The sequence below is a fragment of the Homarus americanus genome, unplaced genomic scaffold, assembly GCF_018991925.1.
Source record: "Homarus americanus isolate GMGI-L3 unplaced genomic scaffold, GMGI_Hamer_2.0 scaffold6317, whole genome shotgun sequence".
Lineage (NCBI taxonomy): Eukaryota > Metazoa > Arthropoda > Malacostraca > Decapoda > Nephropidae > Homarus > Homarus americanus.
This window is the reverse complement of record NW_024730668.1, coordinates 9279492-9297122: the sequence shown is the minus strand read 5'-3', so window position 1 is coordinate 9297122 and position 17631 is coordinate 9279492. Positions and strand designations below refer to the sequence as shown.

The window sequence follows — 17631 nt, the reverse complement described above, 5'->3', positions numbered from 1 at the left end:
CAAGGATTCCAGCGCCCAGCAGATGGGGGAAGAGAGGGGGGTAGGGAGGTAGTACGTTTGACAGTTGGCACAGGCCCAGGTTATAGCGTGTATATTTATTAGTTCCTAGGTGACTAAGCTTTTCTCTTATAAAAGCCAGTGAAATGACCTGGGTGAATATAATTAACATAGCTGGGATTCTTGTAACATACTGATTAATTTGAATATAAACATGCTATAATTTGCACTAGACAAAACAATTTTAGTACGGTAATCAAATTAGTACATGTGCACTCCAGCTTTGCACTAAGAAATCTATGTAAATGTACCCAAAAATACAATTGAAAACCTTTTTTATAAAATGTACTACAGTACTGTACACTATTGTACAACAGTTTTTATCTCTTGAGCAAAATATATGATGTTTATATTCAAATTATTGGCTGTCTTGCCAGGATTCCAGCAATGCAAATTACAGTCTCCTAACTTTAGTCTGAGATATTATATAAGATAAAAACTGTAATCCTAAAAGCCTGGCAGGGGGTTGGGAGGAGGGAGGTCTGGCCGGAACCAGCCACGCCACCCAGCGAGGGGTTTGAGGCGAAGGTCTCTGTGTGTGTATTTAACAGTCCTACTAAGCTTCTCTCATTTTAAAATGCCAGTGATATGACCTGGGATAATATAATTAACATACAAATTATCCGGTCAGAATATAATTTACATTGCTGGAATTCTTCCAATTTGATGATCATTTTGAATATAAACATCATAGATTTTGCATTAGACATAAATTTTAGATATAATGTTTACTCTTTTGTGCAAAATATATGACATTTATATTCAAAATATTCCTGGTCTTACAAGGAATCCAGCAATGTCAATTATATTATCCTAACTTTAGTTTGAGGTATTATTTATTAAAATCAGTGGTTTCCCCAAAATTTCTCAGAGAGGAAGAGCCAGCAGTGTAGTGTGTGAGAAGAGGAGAGAGTTGAGTCCATTATTTGAATGGACATTAACTTAGCGACTGTATTTCTCTATTTCTCTTAAGTATTAATTGTGCATGTACCATCATAAAATTAAGATGTTATTTTACTAGAACATAGGTATTGTCCGAAAAAAGTAGAGTTTGGGAGTCGGGCCAGTCTCTATTGGAATTAATCACATATGTTCTGTTGTTCATAACGCAGTTTCACTTAACAGTACCCTGTGGGTTCAATTGACGCGTTAAAAGTATATATATATATATATATATATATATATATATATATATATATATATATATATATATATATATATATATATATATATATATATATATATATATATATATATATATATATATATATATATATATATATATATATATATATATATATATATATATATATATATATATATATATATATATATATATATATATATATATATATATATATATATATATATATATATATATATATATATATATATATATATACAAGTAAATCACTGTAGGTGCGCGTGATCTAGGTATATGCTGATAACCACAAGGAAAGAAGAAAACACGAAGTTCCCAAGCGCTTTCGTGTAATTCACATCTTCAGGGGTGAGTACAGACTAGAGAGAGTAATACAAATCAAGGTGTATATATACAGAGGAGGGTGAGACCAGGTCCACAATGGTCAGGTATTAGGTAATGACCCTACTAATCTTTAAATAGCACACAACGGTTGGTGGTCAGGTCAGATGGTCAAGTGACCCGGCCTTCTCACCTGATCACAAATCTTCTTAATTACAAAATTGTCCAGCTTGTACATGCCGTTACTCAAATTCATGTTGAATGCTTCGGTATGTTTAATAAGACTAGATTCTATGATGTTCCTACTATCAATTGAATTACATGGTAATATTGAGGAGGCATTATCCCAGTCAATGCAATGCTTGTTATCCCTCAAATGAACAAACAGAGCATTGGATTCCTGGCCTGTCCTAACACTGTATTTGTGTTGTTTAATTCTAGTTACAAGATCTTTACCTGTCTGGCCTAAGTAAAACATATTACATTCCTTGCAAGGAACTTTATAAATGCACCCAATTGTGTTGTTGGGGGAATTCTTGATTAACATTTGTTTAACAGTGCATGAGTTTTTAAAATGCCACATTGACGTTCCAGGTTTTTAGCTGTGCAGGAATGTGTGAGAAATTTTTGTGAAATGGTAATATTAAGATATTCTTACTAAGAAAACTTTTTATAGAACTGATCCCAAGGCCACCCATGACCATAAGAATATCTTAATATTACCTGGTCTCACCCTCCTCTGTATATATACACCTTGATTTGTATTACTCTCTCTAGTCTGTACTATATGTATTACAGCGCTTGAACTTGTGTATATATATATATATATATATATATATATATATATATATATATATATATATATATATATATATATATATATATATATATATATATATATATATATATATATATATATATATATATATATATATATATATATATATATATATATATATATATATATATATATATATATATATATATATATATATATATACCATAGTGAGTTTCCCTTCTCACCTCCATCCTAGTGCGATCCTACATCATGTTAAGTGCATTCAGAAACATTATTTAAAGAATATAGTCTGTAATTTTCATTAATCGTATAGTTTTTGTGGGAAAAGAGGGTAAAAAGCCAAACAAAAGATATGAAAAGGTCACACTTGGGAATGAATCTCATTAGTATAGTAACATTATACTAACTCAACTCTACCTCTGATCAGAGCAGCTGTGTGGCTTGTTTATATTTTGGTCAAGAGAATTACCAACAGGATGTGAAACTAGTATTTTTAGCTCTGATGTGTTTTGTTGCCATGATCCGCAACCAGGGTGTGGCACCATTGCTATTGTTTTGGCGTCATTGACTCATTGCAAATGGCTGACTGGTGGCTGAACTTTCTGTTAACATTTCTTTAATCTTTCTAAGGTAATTTTTCATTTAGATAATAAACAAATGTTTCTTAAAGGCAACACAGTCGCTTGTTTTTCAGTATTTTATTAATAGTAATATTATTAGTAACACAATTTTTGTGCTTAGTGGACTACTGCCCGTCCCAGACTCCTAGCTCGGCACCTCCGCCTATGGCGCTCGGCCTCTCATCCGTAATACAGGCGCTTTAGACGCAGAGTAATTTGGGATACATTAATAAAATACTAAAAATGCGTCTTATACGCCGGCAAATACGGTAGATATAATACGGGAGTTATGTTCCCCAGTCTCCCTTTGCTCCATAAAATACATTACATATACAGTTGTACCCTACTTAACGCGGTCAATAGAACCCAGAGGGTCCCGTGTTAAGTGAAATCCGCGTTAAGTGAACAACAGAACATATGGGATTACTTCCAATAGAAACCGGCCCGACCCCCAAACTCCACTTTTTGAAGACACATAACTATGTTGTAGTAAAAATAACATCTTAATTTTATGATGGTACATGCACACAATTAATACTTAAGAGAAATAGAGAAATACAGTCGCCAAGTTAATGTCCATTCAAATAATGGACTCAACTCCCTCCCCCTCTCACACTACACTGCCGGCTCTTCCCTCTCTGAGAAATTTTTGGGGGAAAACCACTAAATTTTAATAAATAATACCTCAAACTAAAGTTAGGATAATACAATTGACATTGCTGGATTCCTTGTAAGACCAGGAATATTTTGAATATAAATGTCATATATTTTGCACAAAAGATAACATAGTTACTCAGAAAAATTTTTTTATCTAAAATTTGTATGTCTAATGCAAAATATATGATGTTTATATTCAAAATGATCACCAAATTATAAGAATTCCAGCAATGTAAATTATATTCTGGCCGGGTAATTTGTATGAATTTTATGAGCTAAAACAAATATCTTCAGTTAATAAAAAAAATAATAATCTTCACGACACTATCTGTCAATCAAAGTACCCCACCTTGCCTTCCCCCTCTTCCAACCGCGCGGTCAGTCCCACCCCTCCCCCCCACCCCCCACCAATCATCCCTTCAAGAGAAGAGTGGGTGAAAAATTTAGATTTTAACATTTTGTATTAAATAATACCTCAGATTAAAGTTAGGATAATATAATTGACATTGCTGGATTCCTTGTAAGACCAGGAATATTTTGAATATAAACGTCATATATTTTGTACAAAAGATAACATAGTTACTCAGATTAAACATTTTATCTAAAAATTTTATGTCTAATGCAAAATATATGATGTTTATATTCAAAATGATCATCAAATTATAAGAATTCCAGCAATGTAAATCATATTCTGACCGGGTAATTTGTATGAATTTTATGAGCTAAAACAAATATCTTCAGTTAATAAAAAAAAAAAAATATTCATGGGGTAACAGATGGTCGGTCGGTCCCTCCCTCCCCCCCACCCCCCCACCAACCGTCCCAAGGAGATGTGTGGGAAAACCAGAATACTTAACTTTTTTGTAATAAATAATACCTCAAACTAAAGTTAGGATAATATAATTGACATTGCTGGATTCCTTGTAAGTCCAGGAATATTTTGAATATAAATGTCATATATTTTGCACAAAAGATAACATAGTTACCCAGAGAAAAAATTTTATCTAAAATTTGTATGTCTAATGCAAAATATATGATGTGTATATTCAAAATGATCACCAAATTATAAGAATTCCAGCAATGTAAATTATATTCTGGCCGGGTAATTTGTATGAATTTTATGAGCTAAAACAGGCAGTCAGGCAGGGTGGCGGGTGGGGCAAATCTAAAAATAGCGTCTCGAGCCGGACACTCACCGCGTATATGTGGAAAAAATCCGTGTTAAGTGTAAGTTCAGCTCTGGCGAGGCACCGCGTATATGATAAAACGCGTTAAGTGAAACCGCGTTAGGCGGGGTAATACTGTACAGAAATTCAATAGCATTTTTATAGAAAATAGTATATATTCAGTATAAATAAACTACTGTAAATCATTTAGTATTGTACTCACTGATATGCAGAGGTAATGGAGCGAGTGTGTGGTGGGTAGTGGATAGGAGGAGGGTGGCAAGTCACTGAGACCCGGTGGGTGGCTCCTCCTCCCGCTCTGATTGGGGTTGCTCCGCTGCTGTTTGCTCCTTCTCGGCTGCTGGTTGCCTTCCAGCGACAAAATAATAATCCATAGTTGACTGCTTAGTGCTCTTCTTTTTGTCCTTGTAGATCTCATTATAGCAACTAAGAGTTTCCTCCATGTTGCGTACAATCTTTGAGCTACATTCTCTCTCTGGGTCATCATCAATGAAGATTTGCATTCCTTGCTCGATCATGTCGAACGCTTCTACCATCCTCTTGGTAATTAGCGTTCCTTGTGGTTCTTCTTCTTCGTCGTCTTCAGTGGAACTGTGTTCTGTTAGCAGTTGCAGATCTTCATTAGTAAGCTCTTCTGTATGGGATGCCAGGACTTGCTCAATATCCTCAGATTCCAACTCATGAAAGCCTGCCTGTCTAGCAAAGCTGAGGATATCCCTATTCACACATGGGACTAAGTCCGTGAATCCCGTAAAACTGTTCAAACACTCTGGCCATAGCTTACGCCACACACTATTCAGGTAACTTTCTGAAACTTCTTCCCATGCCTTGCCAATGTTGTTGATTGCATGAAGAATGTTGAAGCCCTGCCAATATTCTCGGATCGAAGGTTTATTTTCTCCGTCAGTAGCCTTGAGCAGTTGGTCCATGTTACGCTGTAAATAATACGCCTTGGTCCATAGGCTGCAGCAGTGCTGTCGTTTTGGGAGGCAGGAAGACAACTCGAACATTGTCATGTAAGTCGTCGAGACTGGGAGGATGAGCTGGAGCAGCGTCAATGACAAGAAGAATTTTGAAGTCCAGGTTCTCCTTGGCACAATAATCCTTCAGTGCAGGGACGGCATGCACAGTTAACCACTGGCTAAATATGGCGCTGGTTATCCATGCCTTCCCATTTGCCTTGTAGATCACAGGAAGGTGATCCTCAGAGTAACCTTCCATGGAACGTGGGTTGGCAGCATGAGAAATTCGCATAGGCTTCAGCTTGAAATTGCAAACGGCGTTTGTGCCAAGCAGCAGCGTCAAGCAGTCTTTTGCCGCTTTAAATCCTGGCGCTCTTTTTTCGTCCTTGGAGATACAGTGAACCCTCACTTTATGAGGTTAATTCAACCCACGGCGGCCCGCGTAAAGTGAGAAACGCGTAAAGTGAACAACATAACATATGGGATTAATTCAAATAGAGACCGGGCCGACCCCCAAACTCCACTTTTTCAGACACAATACCTACATTGTAGTAAAAATAACTTCTTAATTTTATGATGGTATTCACACACAATTAATAATTAAGAGAAATATCAATAATATTAGGTTTTTTAACACTTACATTAGTAGAAAAGATGGCTGGGCACACGGGCATGGGGGGTTGGTTCCAAGGCAGAGGGCAGATTATTGGCCCTCACCTGTATCACTTGTATCAATTGTATCACTATCCACCGCAGAGGCTTGCAGGGCCTCTTTGTCAAACCCCTCAAAGTCCATGTAAGTCCATATCCTCACTATCATTATCACTATCACTGACTTGGGCCGGCTGTGGTGGGTGGCGGGTGAAGAACTCGGTAATGTTTTGATGACTGGGCGACCTTGTGCGCACCCTGCTCGCGCCGCTCTCCGCGTAAAAGGGTACACACACCGTGGAAAGTGAGCATTCCGGTTTCGGCAGGGTACCGCGTAAACGTGGAAACGCGTAAAGTGGGACCGCGTAAAGCGAGGGTAGACTGCATAGGTTCTTTCGGGCATCCTTTTCCAAAAGAGACCAGTCTCATCCACATTGAAAACTTGTTTCGCTGAGTAGCCTCCTTCCTTAATTTCATCTTCTGCTGCCTTTAAGTCATCAAACAAGGATTTTGCTTTATGTTGGATAACCATAAAGATCACAGAGGCATTTTGTTGATTCTGGTCCTCTCTCCACATAGCCAGCATCTTTTCCAACTTTTCAATCATAGAAATTCGAGCATGACTTGTCTTTGTTGCACTCAGAGAAATACCACTTCCAGCGCTAGCCTTAATCTTGTCCGTGCTGTGGGGGTTAGACCTAAGGAAGCAGCAATGTCCACCGCACGTTCATCTTTCTCAAAACAGGTTAATACCTCCATTTTCATAGCAAGGGTAATGGTCTTACTTTGCTTCTTCACAACACTAGCATCACTAGCACTTGATGGGCGCTTGGAAGCCATTTCGAATGGTTGAGTACAGTATTACGAGCAAAAACACTTAAACACGCACGAATTCTGTGGAAGCCTAACAAAGACCGGCGACACTTGGGGATGCTGTGTGACGCTCCACGAGTGAGAGCATAGTGTGCCTAGCTGAAAGCATCATAGCGTGCCAAGATGAGTGAGGGTGGTGCGCCGTACAAAGTAGTCCTTGACGACGTTATACTGAATCGACGGGACGTTATCCGAATCATGGGTATCTAAAGAATAGCGATGGTATAACGAAACAACGATATCGGGGGCACTGTTAAACAAGGACATACTGTACTCACTTTGTACTCAAATGTACAGAGCTAAAGGGCTAAAAATTTAACTCTTGTGCAAACTATGAGATGTTTATACTCAAATTAGTTGCTATCTTCCAAGGATTCCAGCAATGCAATTTATGTCGGTGACATTTTATAAGTGAAAATATGCATATATTATCACAAACTGTATTCAAATTTACTAAGTTAATTACATTTTTGTTTTATGTCCAGTGCAAACTATGGAATGTTTATACCCAAATTAATCGCTATCTTGCAAGGATTCCAGCAGTGCAAGTTATATTATGTTAAGCCAAGTCTGTGACACTTTATAAGCTAAAGACTTTAAGCCTAAAATCGCCTTCACCCCATCAATCCTTATCACTCACCATCATCTACCTTCTCTGGCTGGGAGGCGGGGGTGTTGACAGCCAGGACGGGTGCTTAGTCGGGATTATAAATGACAAAGAGTTTAAGTTTTTCACTTGCAAAATGCCAACGACTTGACTTAGCAGAATATAACTTGTATTGCTGGAATTCTTGCAAAATGGCAATTAATTTGAGTATAAACATTCCATAGTTAGCACTAGACATAAAAATTTTAGCAATTAACTTGATACGTTTGAGTACAGGTTGTAATCATTAATGCTTTGTGGTTGCAATTGCGAAGCTTTGTGACATCACTAGTGTTTAATGCGTCTCCGTATGCCCTGGTTTATTCATTGATCAGTTGTCTACGTAAGTGCAAAATTATAAAAAGTCAAATGTTATATGACAACAGTTTAGTAGTGCTGTTAATATGTGTGTTGTGTAAATATCTGGGCATGTCACCTCACTCTTCCCACCCACACACCAACCATGTAAAGATGCAGCTAAACATGGTGCAATTTTTCTTAATGCTGGGAACCATTGTCCCCAGGCCCGGAGCAGAAAGGTTTGGAGTGATTTACTTGCCATTTTCTCAGATTTTCTGGTAATTCCTTCATGTCATTATTTATCATTTTTTTGTTTTAATTTTCATACATATAGTACATTCGTCGTTTAGGCTGTAGTAGGTTTTACTGTACAGTGATCCTTCGGTTAACAAACGCCTCGGTTAACGAATTCCTTATGAATTTTTCCCAACATGTTTTCGCCTGCTCACCAGCTGTAGTATTAGTCCACCAATACAGTAATCGGTTTTAGGGCTTAAATTCGTTATCATTTGAGTAAATATCAAGAAGGTTGTACTATTCAATAATTTTCCAAGTCTTATATTAAAGTTTTGGTCATTTTAACAATTATTTAACATAATTGAAGTACAGTACAGGGAACTAGTTTTTAGCACGCCAAACAGCCACACAACTCACCCAAAATGGCATCAGTGTGTGTCCCTGCTTAGTGGAGGAAGCTTCTTGCTTGAGACTCTCTTGAGCATAAACTATTTTTATGTTTTTACAGTACAATTATTGGTCATTCTGAAGTTTATTTTACATATTGACAATATATAATGCAGTGCAGTGTTGATTTAAAGAAAATAATCTTGAATTACACCAAATGAACTAAAATTTTATGGGTGAAATGGCAGCATGGGGTGACTTCTCTTCTCCCTTCTCCATCCCCATTCTAATTCCCATCATCATCATCATCAACCAGGAGCCTTCTACATACACACCTCAAAGTAAGTGTACTTTACTATATTTATTTTTAGTTTGTATGTAATTTTCGGTGAGCTGGAACCAATTACCCAAAATCCCACTGAAACAATGGTTTTTAACGAAATTTTCGGTTAACGAACGACCCTCTGGAATGAATTGTGTTCGTTAACCGAGGGACCACTGTATCATGTGTCTGAGGTGTCTTCGTAGGTGTGAGCGTATTACGGAATTAATCCCGATTTAGCAAACTAGTTCATTAAATCAAACGAAAAATGATAAAGAAAATGCCTTACGCTAAATCAAGAGTTTGTTATATTGGATTCTGTTAAATCGAGAGTATACTGTACAATACAGAAGACACAGTGGAGAGAGAGTGTGTTTATTGACTAGGAGTTCACAACAATAATGTCCTCCAAGCTGTATTGTCCCTCAGAGTGGTAGTCAGAAAACTAAGCATGAATGTGATAATATGACCTTATCATAGGGCCTACCACATATAACCTTGGCTTGATCCCTACATTGGATGACATGCTGAGAGTATAGCTGACAATAAAAACATAAGAATGGAGGAAACTGCAGCAGTCACGTTTACACCCAACCCCTATTGCTCATATATCCGCCCAACTTATATTTGGAGCTACCCAGCGTGTTGGAGTTAATGATAAAATTTGGTAACTTGTTCCACTCATCAGCTACTCTATTTCTAAACCAATGTTTACCTATTTCGCGCCTGAATCTAAATTTGTCTAATTTAAAACCATTGCTACGAGTTCACTCCTGGTTGGATAGTTTGAGTACCTTCGTTATATCACCTTTGTTTAGCCCTGACTTCCATTTATACACCTCCATCATATCACCTTTCACTCTATGTCTCTCAAGGGAGTGCAAATTAAGATGCTTTAACCTGTCTCTATACTCAAGGTTCCTAATGCTCAAGATTAGTCTTGTCATCCTCCTCTGAATGCTTTCTTAGGATTCTATATCCATTCTGCAGTACATGTGAGCAACACAATTAATATAAAAGGGTGACACAACTAGAAGTAGGTCACAACACCATTGATTAGGGTTGGATGGAAACAAGGTAAAAACAGCATGACCATATTTTATTACCAGTTATACTTGTATTTGTAACCATAAATGTTACTTAGTTAATGTTATATACTCTCAATATCTTTGTAAATATTTACAGTTGAAAAGGGTAAAACAATGATTCAAACAATGTATTCTTTAGATTATAAAATATTATTCATTCAGTAGCTAATCCAGCCTTTTCAATGACAGCCAGTAGTCTATACAGCGTGGATGGCACAAGGTCTCCACCAGCTCCAGTCTACCCCTGTAGTATTCCCACTGTCTGTTAATGTGCAACATAATGTCAAATAATGTAAAACTTAATTGGATAAATTTTTTGTTGAATTTATTAACAAAACCATGATATCCTTTCTCACTCCTTATTGAGAACTGGAAGTATCGGAGTTTGACTGTTGAACTGCTTGAATGCTTGTTTGTTTGTTAAGGACAATGACCACACAGTGACCAGTTGGGCCACTGCTTGAAATTTGTTGCTTGATCTTGAAAATTTAACCCAAACCTTGAAAGCTTGAAAGAAATTTTTGAAAATATCCCATTCATTGAAAGATTTTATAATTGTTATTATATTTTATTATTTTTTATATTTAAGAATCATAATTAAGTTAGATATGAAAATGTTCTTTTGCCATTTAGTTTGCTAAGTAATTTGGCATGCCTGGAACACGATTCACCGATTTTGCACCTCTAAACAAAGTGAATTTTCCGTCTTTTATTTAAAAAGAAATCTTAAATATAATTTTTTAGTTGCTGCAGTGTAAAAGCACCAATTAAAAGTAATTAATTGGTAGGCAACTCTAAACTATTACAACAGATATTAAGTAAAATCTCTGCTTTGATATACAGGTACAACATGCCCTTTATTAATAACAAAGCACGGAGTGGACTTGACGGTAGACTCAACATTTTTAATACTTTTGTTTCCAATTATAATTTATTTTTATGTGTTTTGTGTGTGTGTGTCTACTCACACACAAATATTTACAATACAGGTAAAGGAAATTACTGTCTCTAGAACGAATGGCTCCCTGTTTCAGCCGCGAAAATGCCAGCAACTTTTAAAACTACCCACAGACATTCTTGGATACATCCAGGATGTCATCCGCAAATAATTGAGGTCCATGAATAAAAAATCTGTAAATTTGAAGGGCATTCTGTACTCAAATATAGAACTTTAGTTAAGTCCCGTCTCAAGCTGTCCAACGAATAGATTTTGTTTTCTTTTGTAAAGCAGAATACCGAGTGTCTATTTTCATTTGATAATATTTTTTTTTTGTATATTTTATATATTTTGTACATTTTGTACAATTGTATTGATTAAAATTAAAATGATTGTAATTGGATATAATTTTGTCATACAGTACCTCCAAATTTATTTAGCGATCTGGAAAGATTCAGACACAAATCTGGTATACTTTGCTTTTTCACAAGTGGCATCACTGACAATGACCTGCCATCCAGTAAGGGTGGAGGGAGGATTTTGCACCATCCAACTTAACTGTATTAAGAACTTCCATCCAGGACTGTACATTACAGGTTTAATGGCATGTCTTTGATTCATGCTTCAATTTAACTGCAAATTCGTTTTTATGGGAAGGCTCTGGTCCCAAGCTTGCCATTAAATTGAAGCACAATCTGTATACAGGTACTAAAATTATAACTACAGTGCACGTACATGATTTCTTTTTAAAATACTGTATTCTTATGAGAAACTGTGAATTTTTTTTTTTTTTTTGTTTTTTTTTTTATACTATTTAAAATTCCCCAAAAAAGCAAAAATAAAGTAAGTCTGGTAGTTGCCATATATCACTTTTTATTTACATTTTCTGGAAACTGTGACATCACATTGTTGTTTTCCTTCAGCTGTACTACCTAAGGCTGCCCAAGGATATCAAGGACTACCATATCTTCCTGATGGATGCTACAGTAGCTACAGGAGCAGCAGCCATCATGGCCATCCGTGTCTTGCTGGACCATGAAGTGACAGAAGAACACATATCTCTCTGCTCTCTTCTCATGACTGAACAGGGTGAGTCACCTGTTTATTATCATATTAATGGTCTGAGTGGTTTCCTCATTTGGGAGTAATGATGCATCTGTTGTGGTTCCTTTTGAATGAGGCTCGGTACACTTGAAAAGTTTTGTTCATCATAATTAGATACATGTAGAACACTTACATTATTTAATTTAAAGATATTCATATGTTAATCTATCTGCTTGTGTTTCAAATAAGGTACAAAAAGGGTTAGATGGATTGCATAATTATTGATTGTGACCATAGGGGTAGTAGGCTGTTGACCTAAGGAAGTACTGTACTGTACTGGGGCCGCATACTCAAAAGCATATCTTTGTACAGTACAGTATATCTTTGTTTACCCCGCAACTGGAGTTACAGACTCCGATCGGTATACTCAAAACAAATATTTGTCAGTGGACTCCATAAGCGAGTCTGTATTCGAGGCTGTAACTTACAGGACCTCCTTAGCTGCCGTAACACGCTCAACCTGGATATAGTACGTCGTTATTTCCCGATTGCATAAAAAAAAAATAATATACAGTCAACCCTCGCTTTACGCGGTCCCACATTCCGCGTTTCCACGTTTACGCGGTACCCTGCCGAAACCGGAATGCTCACATTCCGCGGTGCGTGTACCCCTTTACGCGGGGAGCGGCTCGAGCAGGGTGCGCACAAGGTCGCCCAGTCATCAAAACATTACCAAGTTCTTCACCCGCCACCCACCACAGCCGGCCCAAGTCAGTGATAGTGATAATGATAGTGAGGATATGGACTTTGAGGGGTTTGACAAAGGGGCCCTGCAAGCCTCTGTGGTGGATAGTGATACAATCGATACAAGTGATACAGGTGAGGGCCAATAATCTGCCCTCTGCCTCGGAACCAACCCCCCATCCCCGTGTGCCCAGCCATCTTTTCTACTGATGTAAGTGTTAAAAAACCTAATATTATTGATATTTCTCTTAATTATTAATTATGTGTGCATACCATCATAAAATTTAGAAGTTATTTTTACTACAACGTATGTATTGTGTCTGAAAAAGTGGAGTTTGGGGGGTCGGCCCGGTCTCTATTTCAATTAATCCCATATGTTATGTTGTTCACTTTACGCGTTTCTCACTTTACGCGGGCCGCCGTCGATTGAATTAACCGCGTAAAGTGAGGGTTCACTGTATGTTGTAATAAAGCTTGTTAGACTTGTTTTATCATCGAATAATGAAGAAAATTTTTTGTACATCATACTAAAATGTGATATTACAGTTTGTCTTTGTAGTTAATTTTTTTTTACGATAAGAAGAGGCTTGAGTGTGTTTAAAGTTGTTGCGGAATGGAAGAGACGCATCTTTTGTCTTCTTTCAACTTTTCAAGTCATTTGTACCAAAATAGAAGATTTGTATTACCCACATTCATGGTACAAATATTTTTTATGACTAGTAAACTTGCAGATAGACCTTATTAATGTGGTATAGCTGTACATATCCATCAGTAATGAAAGCCAAATACAGTGGGCCCTTAACATACGCGGGGGTTACGTAACAGAGATAGCCGTGGATGTTAAAAATCCGCGTATATGTGCTGCCCCCCCCCCCAAAAAAAAACCAAAAAACCCTGGCCCCCTATGTCCTTATTTACCGTATATACCTGTGTGTAGTTCGAGTTTTTAAGACCAAATTATTTTGCAAAAAATTGGGGGTCGACCTCTAAAAGGGTAATAGTTTCGTTAGGTTGAAAAATATTTACCAGTAACTTCCAATAAGCTGTGGAAACAACGCACCAACACACCACCAGCTGTGAGTGTCGGTACAGATGCCAGGGCAGATCTCTTGCGTCATCATAGCAAGCCCAAAGTAGCCAAATGCATGGTATGGTATACACAGGACGATGTAAAACAAAGTATTCATTTGTTTAAGTTTATTTATAGATACTGTACATAAATTTTTGTTCATTACATTTGAAACATCAATCTTTGTTAATTAAATTTGATACAAAAGAAAACTACGATACCGTATTTTCATTAAAATATTACATCACAAGTATATTTTACCTTAACTGTGACTGAATGAATATATTCTCAGAAATAAATATGGAAATGTAATATTTTGGCTGAAATGACGTACATATTACTGTACAGTGGAAAGTGGGATAAAATTATGAAAACAATGACTTTCGCTTTCTTTCGTTGTTCAAAAGATTTTACCGTAATCACTTTTCGAATGGTTTTCAGTTAAAAAACTGTTGTACTGTACTCGTACTGTATTACAATAATATTCTATCCTATCATTAGCCTTATAATCCCACAACTGAAAACCATTCGAAAAGCGATTACGGCAACATCTTTTGAATGAAAGAACGAGAGAGTCATTGCTTTCGTCACAATTTTATCCCACGTTCCACTGTAATACGTATATCATTTCAGCAAAAATATTACATTTCTATGTTCTCAGAAATAAATGGTAGTTTTGTTGAAACGTAATGTACAGTATTTAATATTAAAATGCAAAAATAGCTATAAAAACAATTAATACACCCGAAATATACTGGCTGGCATCTCCACTCGTCCCTGCTCCTGCGTCCAAGGTCACCTCACCACTCCTCCCAACTCGCTCCCTCCCCTCCCTCCGCACCGTCACTACTGCCGACAACAAACACAAATGTTTTGTGAATAACTGCACCTCCACTTCCTATGTACAGTATTTGTACTGAACTGTACTGTGCTGTGCATTTTTACAAACAATAAACATGGCAAGAAAAGCTATTAAAAAAAAGAGATAAGAATTTCACTTTACAGTACTGTACCGTACCTCTCCTCGGCGACAGGGCGGGGGTCATCGGGCTCATCGTCACTCAATTCCATAACAGGTGGTGAAGTGGGGGCGACTGTGGATTCAGCTGCTTCCTCACTGCCGCCAGTGATTGATGGTGTTAAATCTCTCCTTCGGTGATCAAAGAACATGGTGATGGGGAGTTGCCGTCTCTTTCTTTCATTTCTTCCATGATGTTTTTGTATGGAGCGAAAACGTCATCCATCCCTCGCATGAATTTCAGGGCACTCACCATGGAGGGGTCCATACTATAGGCCAGGTTTTTCAGTGCCTCAATATTCCTGGTCATCTCCCCCAACTTCTCCAACGTTATTTCTTGGTGCTCTTCCTCATCCTCTTTCCCTTTCGCTTCCTCTTCCTTGCCTGAGTCTACTAACTCCTGTAGATCCTCCTCGGTCAGCTCAGTGTCGTGCTCTTCAATTAGCTCCCTAATCTCGTCCTCTGCCATGTCCCGGAAGCCTTCAGCAGCCACTTTACTTGACAGTGCCAGGGTCTTTCTGAATATTTTCATTTAAATCCATCAAAATCATTTTCCTTGTCATCGTCTTAAGCACCAAACAGCTCCTCCCAGTCTTCTCCTTGAACAGGGCTAGAGGGTACGTGTTTTTCAAATTGTTTTCAATTAAAAAAATGTTACAGCACATGTATATTTTACCTAAGCTGTGCCTGAATGAATATATTCTCAGAAATAAATAGTAGTTTTGCTGAAACGTGATGTATTTCAATGTAAAATAGGATAAAATACATGACGAAAACAAAAGACTTTACCTAACCTTCCAATGTTCAAGAGATGTTACTCGTTTTTTTAATAGTTTTCGGTTAAAATACTGTTATATTACAATGATATTATATTCATACTGTGCTTGATATACTACATTCACGGAAATGTAATATTTTTGCTGAAATGACGTACGTATTAGTGGAAAGTGGAAAGTGACGAAAACAATGACTTTCGCTTTCTTTCGTTCAAAAGATGTTACCGTAATCGCTTTTCGAATGGTTTTCAGTTAAAAAAACTGTTGCATCACAAGTGAATTAGGATAGAATATTATTGTAATACAACAGTTTTTTAACTGAAAACCATTCGAAAAGCGATTACGGTAACATCTTTTGAACGAAAGAAAGCGAGTCATTGCTTTCGTCACTTTCCACTGTAATACGTACGTCATTTCAGCAAAATATTACATTTCCATATTCTCAGAAATAAATAGTAGTTTTGCTGAAATGTAATGCATTTCAATGTAAATTAGGATAAACTACATGAAAACAAAAGACTTTACCTAGCCTTCCGATGTTCAAGATATGTTACTCGTTTTTTTAGTAGTTTTCGGTTAAAATACTCTTATATTAGTGATATTCTATTCATACTGTGCTTGATATAATACATTCACGGAAATGTAATATTTTTGCAACTACAATGCTGAGGTCAACACAAGCGTGGTTACAGCGAGACTGACTGAGTGAGGGAGAGCTATGCGTGTGTGTGTGAGGTTGCGGGAGTGGGCGGTGTCCCGTGTTCGGTGCCGCGCGCGATTTGAATGGCTCGCGATTTGAATGTACTTCAATTACTTCAATGTACAGAATATTCCTCCGGCGGGGCAATCCGCGTATTTGCAAATCCGTGTATTATAAACCCGCGTATGTTAAGGGCCGACTGTATTTCTGTTATGTAATAGTATTGTAAAGAAAAATAATAATGAATATTTAGTTCTTGTTTATGTATCACTGCGCGATTGGGTCACGCAATTGTTCAAAGGGGTAAAAACACCATTCTCATTTCACACTTCATGGAAGACAAATGCAACTCTCAAAATCTAGCAGACAGCCGGTAACCCAAGGATATTCTAGCTTCTCAGTTCCTCCAAGACTCTACAATTAATAGCAGCCCCTAAAATAATAGCTAAGTACCTATTTAAAGTTTAGGTGATCACTTATTCTTGGGTACCACTATTTTAAGCGTACGGGCCAGCTTAGGTAATTATATTTTTTTTTTATAGAGATTTTAATAACTCAGTTTTAATATCTACACTTTATCTAACCTAACCTAATGTTACCCTATCCACCCTAACCTAAGAAAACTGCAATGCACATGACAAACAGTTAAATTCTCTAGAAAAAATTCAATTTATTTTTAAAAAATACATTTGCCGGGTTAACTCAGGTACCTTGTGGCCGTGCCCTCTCCTGGGTCAGCTCTTACTCTCACTGTAGGGTGTGTCAACATATATGGGCGTACATCTGCTCATCTACTTACTCTTATATGTGTTGTATTTGTGTGGGATGTATGCTATGGTCTGATAAACAATCATTATAAGGATAAGTTAGGTAAAGGTAAAGTTAAAGTTACGTAACATTTGGTTAGGTAAGGTAAGGTCACGTTACGGTAGGGTACATTTCACTATTTTTGCGGCAAAAAAAAAGAGCATGACTACTGATTGTATTAAACTAAAAACCTATGAAAAAATACTTTTTGTAAGAAAAAATGTGATGCCACTGTTATGCATATATATCTCTCTCTCTCTCTCTCAT

At 37.0% G+C, this 17631-nt stretch overlaps 1 protein-coding gene across 4 annotated transcripts in view; it reads left to right on the top strand.

Annotated features, from left to right (window-relative positions):
* The window catches only part of LOC121867227 (uridine-cytidine kinase-like 1), a gene marked incomplete at its 5' end in the record, with an annotated part of 107912 nt that overhangs the window by 34029 nt on the left and 56252 nt on the right, over nt 1-17631 (top strand). For all 4 annotated transcript variants that reach the window (XM_042367075.1, XM_042367076.1, XM_042367074.1 and 1 more), the window contains 1 exon segment: nt 12130-12295. In XM_042367075.1, the coding sequence (XP_042223009.1) occupies nt 12130-12295 (166 nt within the window).